Source organism: Podarcis liolepis, assembly GCF_965112155.1.
Source record: "Podarcis liolepis genome assembly, chromosome: 3".
Classification (NCBI taxonomy): Eukaryota; Metazoa; Chordata; class Lepidosauria; order Squamata; family Lacertidae; genus Podarcis; species Podarcis liolepis.
Genome location: NC_139557.1, coordinates 93629376 through 93656610, shown reverse-complemented (window position 1 = coordinate 93656610; position 27235 = coordinate 93629376). Strand labels below are relative to the sequence as shown.

At 40.4% G+C, this 27235-nt stretch overlaps 1 protein-coding gene and 1 long non-coding RNA gene across 4 annotated transcripts in view; one reads left to right on the top strand and one right to left on the bottom strand.

The window, feature by feature from the left end:
* Window positions 1–3052: 3052 nt before the first annotated feature.
* The window catches only part of SUSD4 (sushi domain containing 4), a 75811-nt gene continuing 51628 nt past the window's right edge, over window positions 3053–27235 (bottom strand). Inside the window, exons 4-9 of one of the 3 annotated variants that reach the window (XM_083496111.1) lie at window positions 25755–25934; window positions 22258–22446; window positions 8244–8435; window positions 6756–6900; window positions 5202–5584; window positions 3053–3850 (exon numbers count right to left, since the gene is read on the bottom strand). In XM_083496111.1, the coding sequence (XP_083352237.1) occupies window positions 3822–3850; window positions 5202–5584; window positions 6756–6900; window positions 8244–8435; window positions 22258–22446; window positions 25755–25934 (1118 nt within the window). In that variant the 3' untranslated portion in view covers window positions 3053–3821. The remainder of the gene's footprint in view (window positions 3851–5201; window positions 5585–6755; window positions 6901–8243; window positions 8436–22257; window positions 22447–25754; window positions 25935–27235) is intronic. The other 2 variants (XM_083496112.1, XM_083496113.1) reach the window with 2 other exon arrangements.
* Window positions 17602–19595, top strand: LOC310703697. The gene is made up of 2 exons (XR_014524323.1): window positions 17602–18777; window positions 19477–19595. It is a non-coding gene; the product is annotated as an uncharacterized lncRNA (long non-coding RNA).

Sequence of the window (27235 nt, the reverse complement as noted above, 5' to 3'; positions counted from 1 at the left end):
ACTGTTGTTGCCACATTTAAGAAACTATTTTATCTAAAATGTCCAAGATCAGATTTGTAAACTCCCTTAAAAAGGTAAAGGGACCCCTGACCATTAGGTCCAGTCGTGACCGACTCTGGGGTTGCGGCGCTCATCTCGCTTTATTGGCCGAGGGAGCCGGCGTACAGCTTCCGGGTCATGTGGCCAGCATGACTAAGCCGCTTCTGGCGAACCAGAGCAGTGCACGGAAACACCGTTTACCTTCCCACCGGAGCGGTACCTATTTATCTACTTGCACTTTGACGTGCTTTCGAACTGCTAGGTTGGCAGGAGCAGGGACCGAACAATGGGAGCTCACCCCGTCATGAGGATTCGAACTGCTGACCTTCTGATCGGCAAGCCCTAGGCTCTGTGGTTTAATCCACAGCACCACCCACGTCCCTTACTGGGAGTTAATTCTCATTAAACTCAGCAGGATTTACTCCTGATTAAACATGTATAGGATTGGACGGAGAGTTTCGTAGAGACAAAAACTTCCGTGGAAGAAATGCCGCTGCAAATACATTTACTTGAATTTATACCATATCTTTTGGATTTTTCTAGTTATAATTGGGAGGTGGGGCTTAAGTGCTGAACTTTCCTTAGCCTCAGGACCAGCAATAGAGGACCAAGTGGGGATGGCTATAGCAAGAGTTCATGGTGTAGTGCAGGAGAGGGATGGCCCCATTAATTGGGAGCAATGCTTATGAATTATCCACCTGAAATGGGACTCTCATGAGGTTTTTATCTCCAACATTCCTCAAAATCAACAGACATGAAGGCAAAATAAACGGAAGATTTTTGATACATTACAGCAACACTTTTCTCTAAGTCCCACTACAAACTCTGGGAATATTTGGATACTACTCAGCTGTAGAACATCGACAAAAATACATGCTGTTTTGTTACATGACAGTTTCCCAAGGCTGTTTACACTCTTCAGTGCATGGTTCTTGAGCAGCCATTGCTTTCAGACAATTGCAATTGACTCAAATACCCCTGCTTGCAAATACATTTCCATGATGCTTTGTCTTATTTCAAGCATTACTTATTTTCATTATCATGAGCCGTAAAATAAAAATATAAGGCACAATAGCTGCACTGCCAAGCTACAGAATCCCTCCTTCCCATTTCCCTATAGTATTCATCTTTTTTATCACTGCGTACCTACACAAGTGGACTCTTCAGAGCATTTTCATTGTGTATGTGGATGATTATACACTTAAGACTGAAAATAAGAAGTGGTTCAGGATCCTTAAGAGCTTTTACAACGAGCTCTTTCTTCTACTATAGAAAAATGAACCATATATGCCTGGATTGGTAGTAAAGGTGGTTCTCCTCCTGGACTTTTTTAAAAGTCATGATTTAAAATCTAAAAGCAACCTAGTTGCATTTTCTCTGTGCTTTACTGTGAGGCTATATAATGGCAAGACGTAGCTAATATGTCAATAGCATTTGTAATCTGCAATGCTTGTGCTGTTGGGAAAAGGTATTGTTTCCTAAACCAACCAGTATCAAGCTATCGAGAAAATTCTTCTCAGAAATTACATACACTAGAGAAGTAAAAAGTGCACACATTTGGGAAGCATCCAAAATTGTCTTATTTAACTGTTTGTCTAGATATATACAAATTGTTATTGTCACAGGTCAAGATACAGGTGCACCATGCAAATATCTTCCTATCTGCACAAGCATTTTAGATAGCAGAAAATCCAGAGCAAAAAATCTTTTTTTTGGGGGGGTTGCATTTTGTTCCATGTGTTTGTTCATTTTAAGCTGTATTTATGTTGCAGTGCTGTGTGAATTAGTCACACTTTTGCATTCCATCGCTAGAATCTTTTGAAGAAGTGTGGTTAAGAGATATTTTAAATAAGTAAAATGAATGCCATTGTATTATGGAATATAATTTTTGTACATATCTTCAAATACTTGAGCATGTGGAAGCCTAAATGAGTTGGATTTAACAGTAGCTGAAGTAACAGCATAGATGTATTGAGTGGGGAGGAGAAATCTGCCCTTGCCCTCCCAGAAATGATATCCATGCTTCCCTTTTGTGTCAAAAGAACAGCAACAACACTCAAGACCATGGAACAAAAGAAAAAGGTTAATCAACACAGTTGTGATCTGGATTGGGAGTGAGGAAGAAGATGAAGAAAATTCCAGATACAGTGGTACCTCGGTTTACAAACTTAATTCATTCTGGAAGTCCATTCTTAAACCAAAGCATTCTTAAACCGAGGCGCGCTTTCCCTACTGAGGCCTCCTGCAGCCAGTGCCCTTCCACCATTTGGATTCCGTTCGGCTTCCAGGGCAAAGTTCGCTAATCGGAACACCTACTTCCGGTTTTGCAGAGTTTGTTCACCGAATAGTTCGTTAACAGGGCTGTTTGTAGACCGAGGTACCACTATATACAGTCTGGCAATTTGTGTTAATGAAAAAAAGGAAGAAAAATAGGAAGCTGTCTTATACCAAATCAGACAATTGATCCACCTAGCTCCAGAGTTTCAGTCTTTCCCAACCCTTCTTTCTGCATGCAGAACATGTGCTCTGTCACTGAACTATAACCGTTCCTGATCATACTGTGTGTAGTATGACTCTATAAAGTTATTAGTACAAACCTCAGCTTAGGTGTGAAAGCACTAGTAACTAGTAATACTGATATCTCACAACAGAGCCAGTCCGGTCTTCCTCCAGGATGTTTCTCCTTGTAAGTAGCTCAAACAGGCCAATTAACCTCCCTCCCTCTCACCCACCTCACCAGTTTCCTCTTTTCCTTTTTCAGCAGACATTCAACATCCCACGATTCTTAGATGCCACTGAGCATGCTCATTCCTCACTGACCTATTTAAGCAGATACTTCCTCTTTGAGTTGAGGTCCAACCAATGCCATTGCCTTCCTCTTGTTTCTCAGTGGCCTCATTAAACATGGGTGCGAGACACTACTATTTCAACATTTGCCTAAGTGTGGCTTTGCTACTTTTGTTTAGAACTTGGAACATTCATGAGAAAAAACAGGTCAAATGCAATGCAATTGTGATAATGTTTCATAAATACTTCTATTTTAGATCTTTCTTTTTAAACAAAAAACAAAACCTTTAGATCATGACTCAAGCCTCTTCTTTCCTTTTATTATACGTTTACCCAGAATAAGTTCTTTCTTGAACTCAGGTGCTTTGTTGCTGCAGCCGCCTCTTTAAATGACATCACCACAAGAGTTTCTCTCTACAAGCATGGTTAAAACAGACCATTCAGGAATGACCTTTCCCCAATTTTAATTTCAACACTGTTTATTTCCCCGCACCCCATAAATTAGGATTCCTTTGTAAATTGTGGTCCATCATAAATATTTAGCAGCTTCAATAAAGCAAAATTTACATCATCTGACATGCTTTCTTTAGGCAGTTTGTACCTGTGCCACAAACCACTTTCACTGGTGTTTCTAAAGAGCAGTTAAGACTTCCTGCGATGCAGATACACTCATCACTATTCCATAAATCTATAGTTCTTTTGCAGTGACTAGTCTCATCAAATCCTCAGGATTCATTTTTGTAAAGCTGCCGTTGAATAGCTGATGCTCTCAACCCCCAAAGTTGATTAAGATATGTGCACAAAAAAAATCTGGTGACATCATAATGTGGAAGATTTATAAAAACCGAAAATGCCCTCCCCCGATATTTAGTCAGTCTTTATATAGAGATTTATATAGATATATAGGTATGTTTGTATACATATGTGCATGATTCTTTTACGCCCTCCTCCCCCCCCAAGAGGTGTGAGCAGGTAATGATCAAGATTTGTGCAGATTAAGGGTCTTCATCCATCAATGGAATTTCTAGAAAATAAAAGAAAGAGTTAATTGGGTTTTAATAGTGAACTCTGTGAAGGGAGGACCTGAAATGTTATTTTGCTATAACATGCCATTAACAGGGCCACTGTTGCTAAGAGGTTAAGGCACTTTATGCATGGAGTCAGACAACCCATTTTTTTTCTTTTACTTTACTACATAGCGACCTGGTGCAATCACAAAGTACGCTAAGTGGCTGCATACAAATCAGGCTAATTGTTCAAAGCACTTTGCAGGTGGCTGTGCAGTGAAGTAGTCCTCTGATTATTCTTTCTTAGGCCAGGCTAGTTTTCAGAATGAGAATTAAATGAAGATTCAATTCCCCACCCCCACCCCCCGTTCAGCTTGTGTGCTTGAAGCCTGGCACACATTCATGACTAATTTGGAGTCATTTAATTAGTATGTTTCATGAATTTGCAGAGGAATAAGAGACCATGAAACCTTCAGCAAGCCAAATTTTAAAGATGGCCAAAAATCACATTGGCTGTGGAACCTATTCAATAATGTTGCATCCTAAGCATGATCTTACTAGCTGGGGAAACCCAGCCAGATGGGCGAGGTATACATAATGAAATTATTATTATTACTATCATTATTTGCTCTCATCATAAAAGATGACTTAGCGTATGTCTTCATTAGAGTAGGTGACCATGAAAATCTGCCGCTAACACCAGTTTGCCACTGACTCTGACTTTGAGCATTACACAAACCACAGTAAACTATACATAGCTCATTGAAATACACAGCTGGATGTTGAGAAAAATCAATATTACAACAAGGTAATTGGATTGGACTTTCTGACAGAGTAACAAAAGACTAGGTAGATACTATGTTGAATTTTACTGTAATGTAGTGTGTGCGCTCATTACTAAAAAAAAAAAAGAAACGCCAAGAAAAAAAGAACTAGCGCATAGGCTGATGAAACAGGGCATTTTTGGCTACTCTCATACTCCAGGCCCAGACTATAACTCCACATGTTTTTAAAGATGTGCCATGTACCCAAGAAAACTAGCTAAGCTGACCTCCAGCAAATGTTCAGTCTTTTGCAGTGGGGAACACGTTAACCCTCTCCTGCCATAAAGGAATTTTTAGGCACAAATCCTTGAATCTGATGCAAGGTGGTGGTGAAACTTTGAGTTGTAAAGAATTTGCTGCTGCTGCTGTTGTGGTTTGTTTTTTTAAAAGTCAGAAGCAAAAGAGACATAGGCTGGAACAGAAAGAAAGACCCAATATGCAGTTAGGTTCCTTCTCCAAAGCACAATCTCATGGCTTCTTCATATGGGGAAAAAAACCTCTGACACTAAAACAAGCTCACATAATGTTCAAAAATCAAAATTACCATCTGCAATGTCAATGCTTGGGCTGGTTGATGCTACTTCCCCGGTGGTGCTATTGATAGCATCAGTTCTCTCTGAGATAGGATGTGCTCCCACTTGACACACAGAAGATGTGTACAAACTTTGAAGAAGTTCCGAAGAGCCTGAAATGCTGTCACAGGTATCAAATTCCGCTGGCAACCTGCCCAAGTCATCTGGCCCCGGATAAGCTGGAGGGTTCTGATCATCAGCCTGTAAAACATACCCCTGGCCAGCAGGGGACACACATCCAGGTGCCAAGGCATTCAATCCACTGCTCACAGCTTCATCGTAGGAAGGTAGCATCACAGGAACACCGTCCACCACCACGAAGTCAGGGCCACTGCTGCAATTCTCCTGAGCTCCTCTATATTGGAAGGAGAGAAAAAGTGTGTGTGAGTGTGTGTGAGAGAGAGAGTGAATGGCAGAATATCATCTTCCAGCAACATATGAGGTTCACCACTTAGAAAGTTTTTAATAACCCAAAATCGAGGCAATGCATCATTAATATTTACTTCAAATATGCCCAGGTATCTGTTCAGACCGATAGCCATGTGCAATTTGTCACAATAAGCTAAATAGCGCCAGCAAACCGAGGAAGAGGTGGGAGAAGGAAAGCAAGCAGCTGGGTGGCAAAGATAAGGAACTCTCTTATTCCTCATTCTGCACTGTGAACACCAGCCTACATTAAGATTCCCAGAATCACAAGTTAGGCTGGGAAATCCAAGGTTGGCAGTGAGAAAATCTCAGCTAACTTTCACGGTATACTGCATCTGTATTGTGCATTAAGGCGACGGACACATCAATTGCGAATAGCAACTTTATTTACTTTTATTAAATTTGTCAGTTGCTTTATTTTGCCCAGGGCAACCCAAAGTGACCTGCAACTAAACAAATAGACAATAAATCCCACATGAATACATTAAAACCAAGAGGAAAGAGAAATACTTTAAAAACATCCCACCCACTTCTAAAAGGTCACAGATAGTTAAAGGCCAAAGGCCTGGTTATAGATGAAGGTTTTTGCCTACAGATACATAATGATGGTGCCAGGAGAATTTCCCTGGGGAGAGCATTCCACAAACAGGGAGCCACCGCTGGCAGCCACCCTAGTTTTAGATAAGAGGGTTGAAAGTACATTATTGATTTGCTTGTTCATTCAGGGCTTTTGTTTACCACCCTTGATGATACATATAAGAGAGTGGATAAACTTAAGGGGGAGGATTTGCTGAAACAAATTTGGAAATTGGGATGCAGAAAGGGGAGGTATGGGGAAGTCGGTGAAGTAAGGTTTAAGAAAAAAGGATTTGAAATTATACATGTTTGTTTATGTGTTTTTTTGTTTGTATTGTGTATTGTTTGTGTCTATATAAATTGTGAAAAACCAATAAAAAAAATTATAAAAAGAGAGTGGTTCGCAATATTTATTAAAAAAGAATATAGTGCAGTAAAATCAAGTAAGGATTAAATACAGTACCACACTGCCAACTACTGGGAGAAGGAGAAGGAGGAGAACATAAGAGAAAAGCGTTACTAACCTTGGAAGAAAGCGTGCCTTAAATTTGGTCTGGAACATTCTGGCAAGGATAACTAACAGAAGCACCAGAAGAACACTGGTAGCAGTGAATGCCACAATCTTCCATGTTGTAAGGAGAGTTTCCTGTGTATTTGGCCAAGTTTGTTCTGTAACACAAACAATAATGAAAAAGTGTCACGTTAGGTAATAATGGTTTAATACTTATTTTTCATTAGAGCCATAAAAGATCAGGGCCCAAATACTTTACAATCATGCAGATGACATAAAACTGGGAGGGGTAGCTAATGCCTCAGAAAACAGAATCGGGATTCAATATGACCTTAAGAGATTGGAGAACTGGGCCCAAACTAACAAAGTGAATAGTGATAAATGTCAGGTTCTACATTCAGGCAGGAAGAACCAGCCCATATAAGATGGGGGACACTTGGATTGCCAGTGGAACATGTGAAAAGGATCTAGGGGTCTTAGTATACCACCAGCTTAACATGAGTCAACAGCGTGATGCAAGAGCAAAAAAAATGGCAATGCTAATCTGGGTTGCCTTAATAGAAGTATAGTGTGCCACACCTGGAGTACTGTGCATATATACCGTATATACTTGAGTATAAGCCGACCTGAATATAAGCCAAGGCACCTAATTTTAGGACAAAAAAACAGGGAAAACTTATTGACTCAAGTATAAGCTGGCTCACCACACCACAAACCTGGTGGTGGCGGCAGCGGAGGAGGAAGAACAAGCAGCCCCAAAAGGCTGCTTTCGGGCTGCTCGTTCCTCCTCTGCTGCTGCTGCTCGCTGCTTGCTCCTCCTCCATCTCCGCTGACAGCGGAGCAGCTGCTCATTCCTCTGCCGCTGCCTCTGCTGCTCGCAAGAGCAAGCATAGGAGCCCGGTTGGGAGAGACACAGCGCAGTGCCTCTCCCAGCTGCGGCTCCTGTGCTTTCCCTTGTGAGAGGCGGGCAGCGGCGGAGGGACGAGCGGCAAGAAAGGGCTCCTTTCTCTCTGTTCGTCCCTCCGCAGCCACCCGCCTCACTCGAGTATAAGCCGAGGCAGGCTTTTTCAGCATAAAAAATATGCTGAAAAAGTCGGCTTATATTCAAGTATATACAGTAATATGCCCTTTAAAAATTATCTGCATATATACACATCAACATAACAACAACCAAAGCCAAAATAAATGTTACATTGGTAAGATTGTGCACTGTTAAATAGGGGACCCCACCTTTCTACTTCTATTTGCCTGAATGTTTACTGTCTAAACCAGGGGTTGTCAACCTGGTCCCTACCGCCCACTAGTGGGCGTTTCAGGATTCTAGGTGGGCGGTAGGAGGTTCTGCGGCACAAGCCGAATCCTCCTTCCATCGAGCACTGGTGGGAAGTAAGGAAATTTTACCATCAAGAAAGATGCATTAGTGGGCGGTAGGTATAAAAGGCTGACTACCCTGGTCTAAACTTTCATGTACAGGTCAGGTTCTCCAGTTGTTGCTTATTACCTGTTTTGACACAGTATACTTGATATGACGGAAACCATTCTCCATACTGGCAGGTGATATATTTGTAATCATTGGTGAGAGTGTAGCCAGGATCACAATAGAACTCAACCACAGTCCCATGGTTGTAATGCTCGCAAGGCCGCGGGTGGCAAATGTAATCTCCATGAGTCACCATAGGAGGTAGTGGACAAACTTGGACAAAAAAAGACCAAACATACGTGAGGATGAGTGAGGTACAACATTGCATGACCGACATCAATAAATATAAAATGAATGCAATGTTGGATGATAATCATAATCATAACCATAATTTATACCCCGCCCATCTGGCTAGGTTTCCCCAGCCACTCTGGACGGCTCCCAACAGAATATTAAAAACACAGTACAGCATTAAACATTAAAAACTTCCCTAAACAGGGCTGCCTTCAGATGTCTTTTAAAAGTAAGATAGTTGCTTGACATCTGATTGCATGCAATCTCAATACACAAACAAGCTTGTGCACATCCCTTTATTTATGCCATTTACAAACCAATATATTAGCAAACTACAAGCCTGAGCCCTGTGCAATGGCAATTCTAATTTTCATACCAAGGCAATAAAACTAACAAGACACAACCCAGCAGACTACAGAGCAATTTCTACCTCTATTCTCCCAGTCATTATAATGATTATTTTGAAATGGTTTTGTGGTATCTTGTGCTTTATTGCACCTATGTATATGGTTCGTCACAAGCTTGAAAATTTATACGAGTGGGCAGTCTATAAATATTCTCATAAAGTAAATAAGTAAGTAAGTAAATAAAATGAAGGGGTTTTTTTTAATAGAAGAGGACTACCTAGGCATTCAAAATTCAGCCTTGACATCTCTAACGTAGTTCAGGCAACAGAGGTTTATCACCTCCAGCTCTTAAAGACCACAGAAAGCTACAAGTACACAAATAATTATTTCAGGTGGAGGAAGGGGAATAGTAGTTCAATTAGTTTATTGGTTTCGATAAATGTTTCTATCCCCACTGGAACTTGCTATTTGTCTGTGGAGCAGATATACATACACCAAACATTAAATGCTTCCTTGGAACCTCATAAAGAAAGAAAAGTTCAGAAAACAGAAGCACTTCCTAATACCACCAGGAGGGGATGAAAGCGGAGTGCAATCCAGCACAAAGGTAGGCATATGTAAAACTCACTGAAATTGACGACATCAATGAAGTACACAGCAAAATACTCATCCCACTGATTTTGTTAAGGAAACCTAACTTTCAATGAATTGTACTATATACCTGCAACAGATGTTAAGGACTGTTCAAAAAGGTACATATGAAAAGAAGCATCAACAGTTTTATATTTCACCACAATTAAATGTGAAGGGATAGCCATCAATGCACCACCATTTACAAATTGCTCCAATCCACTAGCATTTCATTTATTTTATGACGGTTGTTTTACAAAGAAAAGAAGCAAGCAACAGGTGTCTAAATTGGCATTTTGGTGTGCAGAGTATTATATAAACATTCACTAACACATCAAGTAAGGCAGGTAACTGGCATTCCTATTTTATAGATACAATTATTTGAATTCATAGTATTTTTTACTAAATATAGTTGTGCAAGCAACATTAGGAGCAGTTTTGCAGCTGTTTAGAAAGCACTGGATAATTTAGCTCCATACCATATCCACAGACTCCAGAAACTCTCCATTTACCGTACTCATTGCTAAATAAAAGGTAACCACAACCACTCTCACTTAGATTAGGGCTTCCAGGCAAGAGGATAAAACTAATGGGCTGAATTCAGCCCTGGCGCCCTTCCTTTTACAATTTAAGAATCACCTGTTGCCAGTGCTGCATTAACCATTTACACAGACTCAAAAGAACCTTTTTTTTTTTTTGGTCTTAGCATCATTTGTGTAATGGATCTTTAGAGACTAGAAAGCAAACCCGCTACCTCAAGCCAAAATAGTTAACAGAACAACCCCCTTCAGATAAGTTCCAAAAGGACTTACTCTCAAGTAAGTGTATGATTGCTCTGTATGCTGAATTCCTGCTACTAGCATTTTCATTTCAATAGCTGAACTTGCAGAATATTAATTTATTATTAAACAGCAGCAGGTGCCTAGTGCACTGGAGATAGATTTGGGTTACCTAAAAAGGGTCAGGCTCGGCTCCTTTCCAGGAAAGAGCAAATTTGTTCACTGCTTCCTTCCACAGGCTGCTGTGTTTGGATTTCATGCCTCTATTATGCAGTAAAGACCTACTGCATAGATATAAATAATGCACGCATCAATTCACAACAGTAGATTTCCCACAGAAATCACAATTCAGTAACTTCTCCCTATGCATCTACTTACATGAATAATGTATTTCAAAAGTAATTCCCTACCCCACCTACCCAAAAAAGCACAACAAGACATTAAACGAACCTTCAGAAGAGCCTGATTGTAATGTGCAACACTTTCTATTCTACATGCCCTGGAGACATGGCTTTGTTTGCATTTTCACTAGGCAAAGCTTTATAAATTATAATATCTGGAAACTAGAGCACATAATTCACACAGAAAGCAATATTCTACATCTTTTCCAAGCTGGACTCAACCTAAGGGAATGCAAGATGATTCATTAGGAAGGTCTGAAACGCTTTCCTTGTTTGGCTTAAAACAACTGCTCTAAATGGGAAGGAACCAAGGGAAAGAAACTGCTGATAAGCTCTCTCAATGAGCAAAGCTCTCTGACAAGAATAATCTTAGCTGATTAGGGGACACTCTATTACCTGCTGTCCCTAGCCATTTCTCTGCTTCTCTATCTAAACATCTTTGCAATAGTGTTGATTTGCAAGGGTCTGGCATAGATAACAGGCTGTCAGAGATGTGTCAATACAGAGCAGTGATCCAACGCCAAGCAACATGAAAAGATTTTCCACCAGAGAGATTAACTACTTTAAAGAAGCAAAATTTCAAGCCTGCAGCAATGCCACCTGCTGCCTCTTCTGACATTCAGAAAGGCCCAGTGCATTCACCAAACTGTGAAAAAGACTCCATGAATTGAAAGTGAAGACACTAAACATACTTTTCCTTATTTTTTTGTTTTGTAACACAAGAAAATCTTTTTTTTTTAAAGCACACACCAACCTTTTAAAAAATCAACAACAATATTAAGGAACCAAAAACAATAGAGTGGAAGTAAAATGAACAATGCACCACAGGCTCGTTTGTCTATTAGGAATTACCACTTCCAGTTTTTGATTACAGTACAGCAGTGTGCAGGGATGAGCTCCCACAATCACCTCCCACTGAAGGCCTACTAGCACAGATCAGCTATAAAGCCAAATGTCTTCAGAAGACTACAAGAGAACACACAAGGCACACACTACAGTGGAAAGAACAATACTATCTTTCTATCTGTGGTAAGGAAAAGCAACAATTATGTTAGCTAGTGTGTTGTTATCTTTTGGAGAAAAGAGGATATGTGTGTATTTTGGACCTAGAATGCATTGGAAACAGACACAAATTAACAATATATACATTTTAAACAGGTACGGCAAATGCTATTTCTCTATTATTATTTAAACAACAACAACAACCACCTCTTGCCTGCTGCTCTCCCCGCACTCTCAAGTAAGGGCCACAGATGAAAGAATAATGGAGCAGGTTTGAAATAACCAAGTTATCCTTGATTCAAATTGTACTTCGTTCTTATTGTAGTTCCACCCATGGGAATAAAGGCTTTCCATTCACTCAGTAATGAATTTTATGCTAATGCAGGCAAATTCAGTCTCTTGCTTTCCAAAAAATCTGTGTGTGCACTAAGAGACGCATTGTTATATTTAAGCTCACAAATTGAGATATTGATATTTTAATTGATAACCTGCAGGCTCGCACAGGCCTTTTCAAAAGAAGTCAAGCAAGTGAGCAATTCTATGACTAAACCTTTTGAAATCCAAGCAGGTGCTGGACATCAAACAGCCCGTAATATTCCCAATTCTCTTCCCAATACGCTGTACATCAATAATGCTAGAAGACGGAGCCATCATCTGTCAAAGCCACTAAAAACATTACTGCTTCATTCAACATTATTAGTGTTAAGACCAATCTTTTGCAGACTATTAATTCAGAATAGCAAGAGCCGGTTAGGCGATGCCTTTGAGATAGTCCTGTGCATTACAAAACTTCTAGCCTAACCAAATGAAGTGGGGCCTGCTGTGCAGAGTGCTTCTGCCCAGAGCTCTAGTCAGCTCTGCTTTCTTTCATAATACTTATTTCCACCCTCACTTGAGTCTTCTGATTCATCCTGACACTTTGTATTGTGTAACACTGAGCATGCTCAGTCACAAGAATGCAAGATGAGGCTACTGGATTGGGCCAATGGTCCTTCTAGACCAGCATCCTGTGGCCACAGCGGTAAGCCCTCCCATGATTCCCAGTGGAGATAGAATATAGCTATCTTCCATGAGTTGGTCTGAGCCTTTTAAGCCATCTAAGTTTGTGGCCATCACTGCTTCCTTGGGGAGTGAATCCTCCATTGGGCTGAGGTTTTTTGTTGTTGTTTTTTGCAGCGGGGGGAGGGGGGCTTCCCCCTTAGGCTGTATTCATAAGCCTTTATCAAAATCTACAAACCTTGGGCTTATCAGTAGCCCCATTTTGGCTACATAACCTGCAAAAACCTTGAGCTCATTAGTAGCGTTTATTATTATACAGTGGTATCTTGGGTTACATACGCTTCAGGTTACAGACTCCGCTAACCCAGAAATAGTACGTCGGGTTAAGAACTTTGCTTCAGGATGAGAACAGAAATCGTGCTTTGGCAGCGTGGCGGCAGCAGGAGGACCCATTAGCTAAAATGGTGCTTCAGGTTAAGAACAGTTTCAGGTTAAGAACGGACCTCCGGAACGAATTAAGTACCGTATTTTTTGCACCATAACACTCACTTTTTTCCTCCTAGAAAGTAAGGGGAAATGTCTGTGCGTGTTATGGAGGGAATGCCTATGGGTGGCATGCCTACAGATTTTCCTCCTCTAAAAAATACGTGCGTGTTATGGTCGGGTGCGTGTTATAGAGCGAAAAATACGGTACTTAACCCGAGGCATCACTGTATATTGAAAGCTGCTGCCTGCTAGGGCTGGCGGGAGAAAGGACAGGGCAGCTTACAGCAGGTGGCGCCAGCGGTAGGCAGAACACACTGGACAGAGTAGTTTAAGTGGTGGTGAGAAAGAGGTTGAGGAAGGGGAGGGAAAGCAGCAGCAGCTTTTAAGGGATGAAAGGGGGAAGGAAGTGCAAGACAAAGGGCTGGGAGGTGGCAGAAATTGGCTAAAAGGTGGTGCTGGGGACTTCTTTTGTGCTGCACTGCAAGAACGGAAGGTGCTGTCTTGCATTGCAGCACTGAAACCAACATGATCTTGTCGTGGTTCCCCCCTGCTCCTGCTTTCAGTGAACCACCTGCCTCTCCAAAGTGGAGTGTTGGCTATCAGTTTCACAACTAAAACGCAGCAGTGATCGGTTGAAGCATCCTGCATGAATTCTGATTTGGTCAGAGGCAGCAGTGCTTCTTCTGAATACCAGTTGCTGGAAACCGCAGGAGAAGAGAGTGCTCTTGTAGAATCATAGAATCATAGAATCATAGAGTTGGAAGAGACCACTAGGGCCAGCGAGTCCAACCCCCTGCCTGCCAAGCAGGAAACACCATCAGAGCACTGTGCTTGGGTCCTGCTTGTGGGGCTTCCTACAGGCATCTGGTTGGCCACTGTGAGAACAGGATGGTGGACTTATCAATGGGCCACTAGCTTGACCCAGCTGGCTCCTCTTATGATTAGTCCTGGGCCACAATCAGAATAAGATAGGTGGATATATATTTTTAAGAGCTTCCTGTGGATCTCTTGTGGGAATCTGTCTGGAAGAAGAATGCAAATTGCAGGAAATAACTGTGTCATCCAGACTGGCTAGGTGTTTCCAGCGTCAAGGAAAGAATCACAACTCTATTTTTTTCTGAAATACAGTACAGCCTTCCCTTTCCCTGGAGAGTAATGGGGCAGTGCCAGGTCAAGCAACAGAGACTCCAAAGCAGAAAGGCATGCAGAGAGTGATCATGACATGGAAGAAGGGGAGAGTTTAAGTTCTGGAGCAGGAGTAGGCAACCTAAGGCCCGGGGTCCTGGATCCGGCCCAATCACCTTCCAAATCTGGCCTGCAGATGGTCCGGGAATCAGCGTGTTTTTACATGAGCAGAATGTGTGCTTTTATTTAAAATGCATCCCTGGGTTATTTGTGGGGCATAGGAATTTGTTCATTTCCCCCCAAAAAATATAGTCCAGCCCACCACATGGTCTGAGGGACGGTGGACCAGCCCATGGCTGGAAAAGGTTGCTGACCCCTGCTCTGGAGGGAAGCGGGAGACTGATTGCTGCTGGTGAGCTAGTGCCCTTGTTGTTCTTAGGAAAAAACCACCACTGATATTACTGTCCCACAGACTGTAGGGTACTTGCCTAATCTATTACCCATTAAAAAGTGATGTATATTTTTTGTCTTCTTGAGAAGGTATCTAGGAGATAATGGGCCACTTTTGGTCTTCATTCTGATTTTACCAGGCATTGTGATCCAAAAGCATCTTTCCACTGTACAAAAGAAGCAGATGGCAGCAGAAAAAGCAATTCAAGTTCGGCAAGAGATCCGCCTGCATGGGTTTAGAACCAACCAGATAATCTATTTTATTAGCAGAGGAAATGCACAGGAGCCCTTGCTCCTTAAACCTTTGCTTCCTTTCGTGAGGTTTATCACCCTTCAAAAATGTTTTAGAGCCTTTGAATAAAAAGGCATTACAATCCTCTCAAATCCAGATTAGCTGCTGTATTACAATGCACTGGAAAACTGCTGTTCAGAATACTCTGGAAATTATAGAATGCTTTTCAAAATAAGTCCTGCCTAACCTATTATCCGAAACAGAGGGAATCTTTCTTCCTGACAGATGCATCCAGCAGTTAATACCGAATTTTATTCTTCATTCTGGTTTATCAAGTTTACAGTTCCATCCTTTTGCCTCCAAGATTATAGTGCAAACACACTCACTATGACCAAAACCTTGTCAAATGCATTTTTCTCAATTGTTGTGATGCCACAGAATATTCATTACGTATAATTGATAAAAACAAGGTCCACTATGGGATATTACAGATTTAGAAAATGCAATGATAAAAGGACAAAGGTTAAGGTTATGGAGCAAAATGTATGGAATTATTAATTGCTGTGATATTTCCATTAATACATATCAAAAGTTCAAAACATGAACCTTGTTATTCAAATGATGTATGGAATTGGGGCTGTGTACAAACTATATATTTAAAGCACATGACTTCCTCAAAGACTTTTGGGAACTGTAGTTTGTTAAGGGTGTTGGGAACTGTAGCTCTGTGGTGTGGTGGGTAAACTACAGTTTCCATGATTCATGTGCTTTGTATATATGGTGTGTACACAGCCTGGGTGTGGCAAAATGTCCCACATCAAACACTAAGTTTTGTTGATGGTGGTACTTGACACCTGTCAGACTGAATCAAATATGCTCAGGAGTGGATAACAAATGTAAAACATCAAATGATATATTTTGATCATAATCTAAAATAATGGTTTTCTGGACAAAAAGCTTTATGCAGCAGAGCTTCATAATAAAATTAAATATATATTTGTCTCTAAAATAAAAAAGATTCATTTTTAAAAATGTAAGTACTGTATATAAAGTCACAATGTGTTCTAATCAGTCTTTTCTATCCTTCTAAGCAGTGCAGAATGTTATTCATGCAAGCTGTTATTCATTAAGAAATAAAGCAGAACAATTTTTTTTAAAAAAAAAAAATTGTACATCTCTGTATTAAAAAGAGCTACCAGAGCCATGAAATGGGAATCTAAATTTAAAATCTCAATTTATATTCCAAGCAACCTGGGTACAAGATTTGCATCTGAATACTCATTCAGGTGTGCCAAGGCAAGTTGGAACATCCTTGCATGCGAGACTGATGCTCTGAGTGGGAGAGAGATATCATTCCACAGACTGTCCTAAGAAATACAACATCCCTAATTAAAGAATTGATATGACTGCATTACCATATTTAGTTGCCTCTAGCACAAACATAATAACAGTAGCAAAAGCTAAACTACTGCCATGGTCTTTTCTGTTATTTGACGAAGTACTAACCAACTGAATAGAGGTATAAGGGTGTGTACTGGCTGTGTGTGAGCTGAATAAACAAGATGAATAAGGCAGATTCAGTAATCTCTACCAAGTCTAAATGTGATGTCAGTACTCCTTACACACACACACAAACAGAGAGAGAGAGAGAGAGAGAGAGAGAGAGAGAGAGAGAGAGAGACTCGTTGCTATACTTGTATACTGTTGTGAATTTGTGGGTGACAGACCTTTTACCCTCTGGACCCAGAAATTTCCAAAGGACATCATTTATAACTCTGAGGAAGCTCCTGGACCCCATGGAATCTCACCCTGCTATGGAGACTGGGGTGGCATGTAACAATAATTTTTCGTGCCATATAACTTTGTTTAATTAGGTGTCTATGTTTCTCTAGGTCCATGGGCTTTGTAAGCAGCAGAGTAGTCCAAAATGTTGAGGCTTTGGGAGTTAGAAGAAATGCAGATTCCTGTGTAGGCATTGAAACAACAATAATGTAATTTATCCAGTAATACCAAATAAAGTGGAACTTAATCCAATCTACTAAAAAGAAGCAAACATCCTGCAGCAAAAGATATAGTACTAAACTATTCTTTCACAGCAATGTTGTCAACATTTATGTGAGAAAAATCATAGGCCTGTTAAAATATAGACTACATGGGGCTCACTATTTCTCTCAAAGAATGGGCACGAAGGGGAAAGGAAATAGAAAGGAAAGATATCGCATCAAAGTTGATTAGGGGATCTATTGCTAATGTTGACAGACAAGTTATATAAGGACAGTAGACATTTCCCCTTCAGCTTTCCATAGAGATTTCAAAATACCAAGAGTACTTCAAAGTACCAAAGTACTCAAACCTCTGACTGGAAGAAGGCTAATCTGACTAGATTTTGTGCCATATTTACTGCTAGCATTTGCAACATTTAATACAATTAAAAACCAGACCACACACCTAAAACTACAGAGAAAGCTGTAACATGTAATTACCGCCTTGTACTTATGTTAACCAATCAGCAACAAGTTGCTTTGTGTTTGTATCAACCAATCAGCCACAAGCACACCTGTGGCAATGTTTGTAATATTCAATAAAAGAGAGTTCCCGGGGCTCGCCCCGGTAGACGCCTCTCTCACATGACACCTGCTACTCGTCTGTCGTTATTCCAACCCAACATCATGAGGTTGGTGAAGGAAGCTTGAGAACAATTATTTATCCAAGTGGGTGATTATGACAGGCACTCTCCCCATCATAACCCCCAAACTGAGTGAATTCAGGCAACCACCACCTACTGTTAATTTGTATGTTCCATGGCTTGATGGCTCTCTTAACAGCTGTTTTTTTAAAAAAATGCTAATTATACAAATGTCTGTAGTGGCAGTTGGAGGTTTAAAATTGCTTTGGATTTATATATGATCACTTTTAGTTTGTGGTTTTATTTAATTGAACCAATTCTTATGTTTTCTGTTCTATGATATAAATCGCCTTCAGATCCCATAGTATAAGGCAATAAATAAATTACAGTGGTATCTTGGGTTACATACACTTCAGGTTACAGACTCTGCTAACCCAGAAATAGTGCTTCAGGTTAAGAACTGTGCTTCAGGATGAGAACAGAAATTGTGCTCCGGCGGTGCAGCGGCAGCAGGAGGCCCCATTAGCTAAAGTGGTGCTTCAGGTTAAGAACAGTTTCAGGTTAAGAACGGACCTCTGGAATGAATTAAGTACTTAACCCGAGGTACCACTGTAGTAACAACAACAGCAGCAGCAGCAGCAGTCTGGAAAATGAAATACTGTAATCTGAGTATCATTCAAAAGTAACTATAAATGGCATAATATTGACTTTTAAATCTCCTCTGTGTTAGCTGAGTTTGAAGCTATGACTGATAGTATAGCTTCTAATACAGGGGCCAGCTAACTTTTTCAAGCAGGGGGCCAATCCACTGTCCCTCAGACCTTGTGGGGGGGACAGACTATATTTTGAAAAAAGAATGAACAAATTCCTATGCCCCACAAATAACCCAGAGAAACATTTTAAATAAAAGTACAAATTCCACTCATGTAATAACACCAGGCAGGCCCCACAAATAACCCAGAGATGCATTTTGAATAAAAGGACACATTCTACTCATGTAAAAACACGTTGATTCCTGGACCATCCATGGGCCGGATTTAGAAGGTGATTGGACTGGATCCAGCCCCTGGGTCTTAGTTTCCCTACCCATGTTCTAAAACATACAAAACCTTTAGTGGGAATAAAGCAAAGAAGATTTATCCACTGACCTCGTGCTCAATCAATCAATATGGTCCAAGATACAAAACGGTAATACAGCTCTCCCTCCATGACAAAAAGCAAGCATGCTTATCCTTACATAAAATGTAAGTTCAATATTAAAAGGCAGGCCTCGGGGAGTAACCAGCTCTTCTCTCTTATTGCCTAACCCTTTAGCACAATTTGATACTCCAGAGAGGAGGGGAAATGCATTTTTCAAAAGATATATTGCAACACTTTGGGGAAGAAAATGCAGCTTTAAAAAAAGATGCTTAGAGATTTGATTAACTAGAAACTGTACCAAGGGGTTTCTACACTGAACACACAGGTGACACTAGGAATAAAGTAGTGATTTAGTTTGACAACCCTATTATCAAACCGGAATAGAAGCCATAAAAAGGAGACGCAGATAACAAGCCAATATTTTGTTCTCTTAGCACTGTATTGTGTGCATGGCTTCAAGCATTATAAACATTCAGCAATGGAGAGGTGGGGAGGGGGAGAACTGCTGTTAGGATATGCAACAGGATAGAGTCACTTTGCAGCCTCTGCCCCCTGCCTATACAAGCCTACAATGTCCACAGACAGGGAGGAAAAATGTGTTTGCAAACTTACTACAGTATGGCATATTTCAAAACACTTCTATTATTTCAGCAGTAATATGCTTTCCAGGATGCCATAATGGAGTGGATGGGGGGGGGGCAACCAAATCGGGTGTTTATATGCACAGATATGACAGCCTTCAAAAATTGATAATATTATTTCATTTTATTCATGCAACACTAACACAGTATTATTTTATTTAGGTTTATTACCAGTTGAAATGCGAAAAACTGTCTCCGAAAGAAGAAAAATGCAAACCTTGCAAACGTGTTATTATAGAGTAAGAAAGAATCCTACATAAACTAGGCCGATTTTGAAAATTCTTCTTATCTCCAGTGTTTTTATTCTACATACAAAATACTTTGCACTTATCTGTTAATACTGAACATTTGTGTATGTATATACAAGCAACAATACAATACAGGTGTAATTCCATAAATATTTGCACCAGTGTTTATGCACAGATCAAGATAAAAAATTGACACAGTAAAGGCCAACAAAACCAATTTTCCTGACCTTCAGCAATACCAATTATATCCAAATGATTCCTGACAGATCATCTAATTATCCTTTTTTAAAAGCCTCCAGTGTTGAAAATCTACATGTTCACATGGATATTTGTTCCTCTGCCAAACCATTCTTGATAGACAATTCTTCCTGGTTATTAAAACCTTAATTGATCCATCTTCCAACTTAAACCTGCTGCCTGTACCCTCCCTTCTCACCACTAACCACAGGAAGTAACTTCCCCCCATCTGTCCATATTTAGGAACATAACAAGGAAATAACAAACGTAATTTCTGGAGCCAGGGGCTAAAGGAAAAGAACCGCCTCTCTATCACAGACACACTATTCGTTTTTAGAAGCCAAGCAGGGGCTCTGAACAAATTTCACAGGTGTGTTGTTTGTACAGCACACTAAACTGTAACTTAGTATTACGTGAACAAACAAGAATAAACTGCATGGGTATTAAGTTAGAAAGAAGTATCAATAGAGTTTTAATTTCCACACCCTGCTTGCTCAAATCTCCTTTTGGCGAAGCTTGACAATTGGGACACAGAAAATCAGTCACAGGTACTCATTTTTCTATTCGATAATGCATATGTTTAAGAAATTTTTTTTTACTACTTGTATTATCATTATCTGTAGAACCCCAGAGTTGTTTATACTGTTTGTTTTTTGTAAACTCTGAAAACCAATAAAATACAGTTACGAAAGAAGAGGAAGGAAAGATGTCAGAGAATCAATGGGGGCTTTGGACTACTGAAGGGCAACAAACCAAGGAAAAGCAACATTGAAGATATATTGCCAAAATATTACATTGTAAGACTGTCACGCTCATTCTATAGGACTGAAAGTGATACAGTTTAACACAGTGCCAATGAACATGATCCCTCCATCTTCACACAAAAGTAAGCACCTACATAGGGCAATTCTTTTCAGTTGGTTAGTTGTGCTGAACACTATCTCTAATAGAAGTTCCTGCAGAAAAAGGTTTCAGAGCAAATCAATAGGTCCAAAAGCACCAGGATCAGATACAGTTTCATACAGGGTTTTGAAGAAACTTAGATGTATGAAATTGTTCAATGACTGAAAGTGATATGCAGTCTCCACCACCCACCCACCCCAATTGGCCTATGTACTGGAAGGTTAAGAAGTAGATAATGAACTACAAATTCTTGGAATAGGCTTAAGAAATGATCCTGGAAACCAGGAGTACTATTTCAGATGCCAGGACTGAGGAGGACATATTCTCAGCAAAGTTTAAATGGAAGCAATCTTTTTTTATACATTCACATTTAAATTTCAAAAAAAGCAGTGTATTTTAAGGGCATTTGTTTGTACCTCAGAATAAACTACATTAATGTTACAGTGGTGCCCCGCAAGACGAATGCCTCGCAAGACGGAAAACTTGCTAGACGAAAGAGTTTTCCGTTTTGGAGGTGCTTCGCAAAACGAATCTCCTATGGGCTTGCTTCGCAAGACGACAATGTCTTGCGAGTTCCTGCTGGTTTTTCCCCCTCCCCCCTTTTCTAAGCCGCTAAGCCGCTTATCAGCTGATCCGATCAGCAGATGACGCTAAAAGCCGCTAATAGCGCTAAGCCGCTTATCAGCTGATCCGATCAGCAGATAAGCCGCTAAAAGCCTCTAAAAGCCGCTAATAGCGCTAATCCGCTAATCCTTCAATGGGCTTGCTTCGCAAGACAAAAAAAAACCGTTAGACGAAGAGAATCACAGAACGGATTCTTTTCGTCTTGCGAGGCACCACTGTCTTACTATTCAGGCAAGGACTCATATTTGCTGGACTTGTCAAGAAATGCCAATTGGCGGAAAGACTGAAGGATAGAGGAAAAGCAGAAACAGTCTGTTCTCATGGGCATGTTTTCAATGAGGCACTGCAAAGAATGTGAGAGGGTCATGGGCACACATTTTGATAAAAAAAACAGGTGAGAACAAATGCGGGCAGGGTGGGAGGAATAGAGACAAATACATTCAGGATAGTTAACCCGGGGCGGGGGTCATATTCAGAAGAATCAAGTGGTGTCCAGTCCCCTTGGAATTGTACCACTTCAGAATGAAAATACAGTGGTACCTCGGGTTAAGTACTTAATTCGTTCCGGAGGTCCGTTCTTAATCTGAAACTGTACTTAACCTGAAGCACCACTTTAGCTAATGGGGCCTCCCGCTGCTGCAAATAGAAGGCATGGGGGGGGGTGTGACCTGAATTGGCACTGCAGCAGCAGGGAGAGGGTTAAGGGGCTTTTTTCCTCCCATGTCAGACTGGTCCCAGTTTTGGATCCCCCACCCCAACACCTGCAATTTACTTTTAAAAAACCTTCCACATAATAGTTAATTGTGCGAATGGAACATCTAAGTTTGGCTCTAGAGAAAGGTGAAGTGGAAAGTCATTAAATGAAGTAAAAAATATACCAGATATTATCTGACAAGAAATAAATATTTTAAAAAGATATAAGATGCTTTACCTTCCACATCAAGGCACCTAGGTGGGCTATCTGACCAGATAAGGTTATACATGCACTCAAGGAACTCTGTCCCCTCTAGTTTATATCCAGGAAAGCACTGAAAATATATCATAGTTCCTACTGGGAAGGAGGACTCGAACTCAGATATGTTAATGTAACTATGAGGAAGAACCAATGGCCTCAGGCAACCTGCAAATTAAGAAGAAGGAGGTATCTTATTATGAGACGCTTATTTTTAAAATATCCCAATTACAGCTATCAGGCTAAAATATATATTCCCTTCTCTCCCCACAGCGAATGTTACTCCTGCTCATCTGACTCGACTCTCAGATTCATGTGCCAGATCACTAGTCCTACTTGTTTAGCATACAGCTGTTGCGAATTACAGTATACCATCTGCAAAATCAGCATAGGATTAATTAAAAATGGCAGTATTTTCTCTTTTTCTACATTTTTCCCCTCCCCTTCAGTTTCTAGTTTAATAATTATTCTTTTTCACATGAAAGCCTTCATTTTTAGACCGATACTTATCAAAACAATTGCTTATTCACTTCCAAGGTGTGATACTCAACATCTTATATATCTTGTAATCGGTGCATGCAGTTAAGAAAGGAACTAGTTGCAATGGGTCTGAACATCCACACTAAGAAGCTTCCACAGTTACCCACTAGCTGCAAAAATATTTAGGCAAGCAAATGGATGCTGCTTGAAAGGAGAGCTTTGTAGTGGGCAGCAAACTTTATTCTTACTGTCTCCATCAAACAAGGCTCAAAGATTCGTAAAACGATCTCAATGAGCACCACGTGTATTTTGTGGGCCTCCTATTCTGAGCTTCATTTAATATAATAAATTTAATGTACTCTTACAGCCATACACCAACATATTTTTAGCTGGCAACAAAAGATCCCCAATGAGGATATTTCAAATAGGAACTTATAGGTTGCACCCAGTGTTAGCCATCATAGTCAAAGTATTTCCATTGAAGTTAATAGACAAAACTAACTTCAGTCAATTTATTTCAGTGGATCTACTATGAGTAGAAATTAATCCAATACAACCCTATGTGAACATACCAAAAAGGTACTTAATTCTGTGACTTTTGTGACTTTGCCATTAAACACACACAACAGTGTATTATCTGTTTTGAGGAGTACATTTGGTTTAAGTTTGCTTACAGTGTCAAAAGGCACTATGGCCTTGTCTATTATTTTGCATCTAGTCGTAGTGCAATTTGTGCTCCCTCAGCCAAGCGTAGCCCATTTATTGTAATTTGCCCTGCTTGGAAACTTTAGGTAACAGGGCATGGCAGATCCCCACCTGACATGGATGGGAATGTCAGACATCTATCTGCACTGGCATCCAATTCCACAGCATGATACAAGCTCCAGATTTACCTCAGAAACCGCCTCTCTTCCTTATGCTACAAAATTTTCCTAGACACCAAGAATACATTCTTACCACTACCCCGACTGTGCAGATGCTTATAACTGACACGAAGGCAGAAATATGCAACTTTCTTTTTCTGGACACATGGGGCTGCCTTTAAAGTACAGAAACTTAACTGCAAAGGAATGCTGCCACCTTGATGTTGGTGATCAGAGTATGTAAAACCTCTTCTTCACCAGCTTTGTGTTTCCAGGACCAAATGAAAGTGTAGTTTTGACCTAAAGTACAATTGGGGACCAAGTTATTTGAAGGACTTACACCCAAATGGGTCTTTCCCAAGCACGAATATTTGCTCATCTTTGTTTCCTTGGTCAGTGCCATGGGAGAGAAGGCCTTATTTGTGGTTGCCCCAGTTTATGGAGCGCTCTCCCCGTGGAAATGGAGATTGCCTCAACTTCTTAAATTTATAGGAGGGTTTATTTCAGGCAGCCTTCCCCCCCTCTTTTAAGTCTTTATTTTATAAGCTTAAAATAGAAAGCTACATTAAGAAGTATAGCTCTTTAGCAGCGAGAATCTGCACAGCTATTTATTTTTAACCGAACTGTGTTTTAAAAAAGTTTGTACAGTTGCCATTTTAATTATATAGCTGTGTTTTAAAACTGTATTGTGTTTTTATGATACATAGGGTGCCTTGAGTGGGCTATACCTAAAAAGGCAGACTATAAATAGATTTTATAAGCAAAAATACAAACACCTCTCCCTTCTAGGAAAAGAACAAGAGGCTGCTTCCCTCACACTGAAGGAGAGAATGGGAGCATGCCTTAGGGCTCACTTTTTCCTTACCTGCACCCCAAGACTTTTAAAATAAAATATATCTGCTCATTTTCACTTATGGCAGGAAAGCATAATAGGCATTGCATAACTCCACCAAAAGTAAAATCTGAAACCTTTTAAAAAGTTTAAAACCTAAAACAAAGCAGTCCACACCTTAAAATAAAGCTTTCCCTGTCTAGCAACAGGGGCAACTAAAATGTAGCTAGAACTATTCTCTAAATATATGTGCAGAAAAGTTATTCAGTGTACAGTAAAGGTAAAGGGACCCCTGACCATTAGGTCCAGTCGTGGATGACTCTGGGGTTGCGGTGCTCATCTCACTTTATTGGCCGAGGGAGCCGGCGTACAGCTTCCGGGTCATGTGGCCAGCATGACTAAGCTGCTTCTGGCGAACCAGTGCAGCACACGGAAACGCCGTTTACCTTCCCGTCGGAGCAATACCTATTTATCTACTTGCACTTTGATGTGCTTTTGAACTGCTAGGTTGGCAGGAGCTGGGACCAAGCAACGGGAGCTCACTCAAACCACCAACCTTCTGATCAGCAAGCCCTAGGCTCTGTGGTTTAACCCACAGCGCCACCCATGTCCCTTCAGTGTACAGTAGGCATATGCAAACTTTATACAAATCTAACATTTTCCATCCACTCTTTAGGGGGCATTTTATCTTCTGCGGTGATGTGCAAGTGGTCATCCTAAAACAGAAGTTGAATTTTTTTTCACACCTGTGGTTGGTGCAAGACATAAAAATGGATGTGGCCAGAGACATAAATGGACAAAATAATGGATGTTACTTTTTCCTTTGTATAGTAAAGCTACATTTCAACGACTCAAAAGCCAGAGGTTTCTATCCACACACTAGCCCGCTCCCTGCATCCTCCATCCAGGCAAGCAGAAGACACTGCCACAGTTCAAGGACACCTTGCAGCCGGGCAAGAGTATTTGAGGAATGCCCAGTACAGTGTGTAGGGAGAGAGGTAGGGCTTTGGGACTGAGCATGGCCTGGGCAGAGTCCTGAAGACTGGCCAGAGTGGCCAGAGTGCTGAGCTGAGGTTCCCTACCTTTGTACTAAACCAAGTGGTAATCAAATATGTTTTTTGCCCATGTTCATTGAAAAAAAAGTCATTTGGCAAAAGGTACTGTATTACTGTACTAAGAACTATAGGTAACCATTATCTCTTTCAGCAGTAAAAGAAAGAAGAAATAAGAAAGATAAATAGGCAAGTTACACTGAGACAAGGCGTAAGGTCTATAAAAGAGGATGTTCTGGTGTACTAAACCTTGACAAATGGGCAGATTATCCCACGTTCCATCGTCTTGACACACTGAAACCATGTTGTCTAAATCAGGGTAACGGATCTGGAATCCTTCATGACAGCTGATTATTAATTTATCTCCAGTCCTGTATGTCTTGTTATGAACCTCTGCATCTTCAACAACAGGTGCAAGGCAATCTGTGGCTTCATAAAGAAATTATATATTATTAACTTAAATGTCAAATGTTGACCAGCTATGTGAAAACACTCTTACACAAAGTCAACCCACAATAGCAGTTATTCTTAGAGGAATCTGCAAACCTTTGTGCCTAAGCTGATTTAACACCACAGTTCCATTAGCATCGAGACTATTATAGGATATTACATCCTGTGCATTATAGGCAAGTTCTTAACAATCTTTAATATTGTATGTATAGTTAAACTACCTTTACAGCAAAATAAAAATACAACCACTCCATCAACAATATTACTATAAAGAGTAAAAAAACACAACTGGAGGTATATGAAGAAGAGTTTGAAATCATTTATTATATTATTATTATTATTATTATTATTATTATTATTATTATTATTATTATTATTTACCGGGGGGAGCAATGGTGCCTACCTTAGAGGTGCCGGAACTGCACTCCGGCTGAAAAAAAGCACTGCTCACATACCAAACTTATCTGCTACAGTATTAGACTAACTGAAAGCTAGTAATATGTCTTCCCTTTTATGAAATGTATTTTTAAATGATGTATAAATTTATAATGCGTCAGTCACATCCATCCCCATCCTCAGTCATCTTCAAACCTCAGAGTGCCTCCACAGCATCAGATTATTTCAAATCCCTATTTACTTCTTTGCATCACAAGTGGCATTAAAAGGAGTGTTTGCATATTTATACTTTAGTTTCCTTCTGCTCCACATTACTATGGATTAGTTTACTCATTCCCTTTTCCACCCTTTGTGATTTACACAAGAGTCTATTACAAGCTGCAGCACAAAAGGACATTTAAGGTCAGGAGCTCAACCCCCCCCCCCAACTCAGCTCTATATCTATCCTATAGATTAGTCATAAAGAGTGTATGTATCAGTTGATTAATAGCAGCAGAGGCTCCTGCATTCTTAGCTGGAAAAGGGGGAGGGCAATTTTCACAGATTCCCATCTCAGCAGCAGCCCCCAGCACTGCACCCAACAGCACTCTGGTTAGCCTCCTAATTCCCTTTTTGGGAAACCAAGGAAAACCTGTGATATGCTGGTGTTTGGTTTGTGCTGGGTGACGTGAGCGGTCCGCTGAAATAACCAGTTACAAATTTTATGGATTTATTAATTTATTTTGGTATTGTACTGAGTGCTGTTTGTACTGATTTGCATTTTTATAGTTTCATTGATTTATTGCGAACTGCCTTGCAATCACAGTACAGAGCTGTCTATAAACGGAACAAATCAATACTAAATTGTGGGTGTGAGAATCCTGTTCCACTGTGCAGGTCAATGC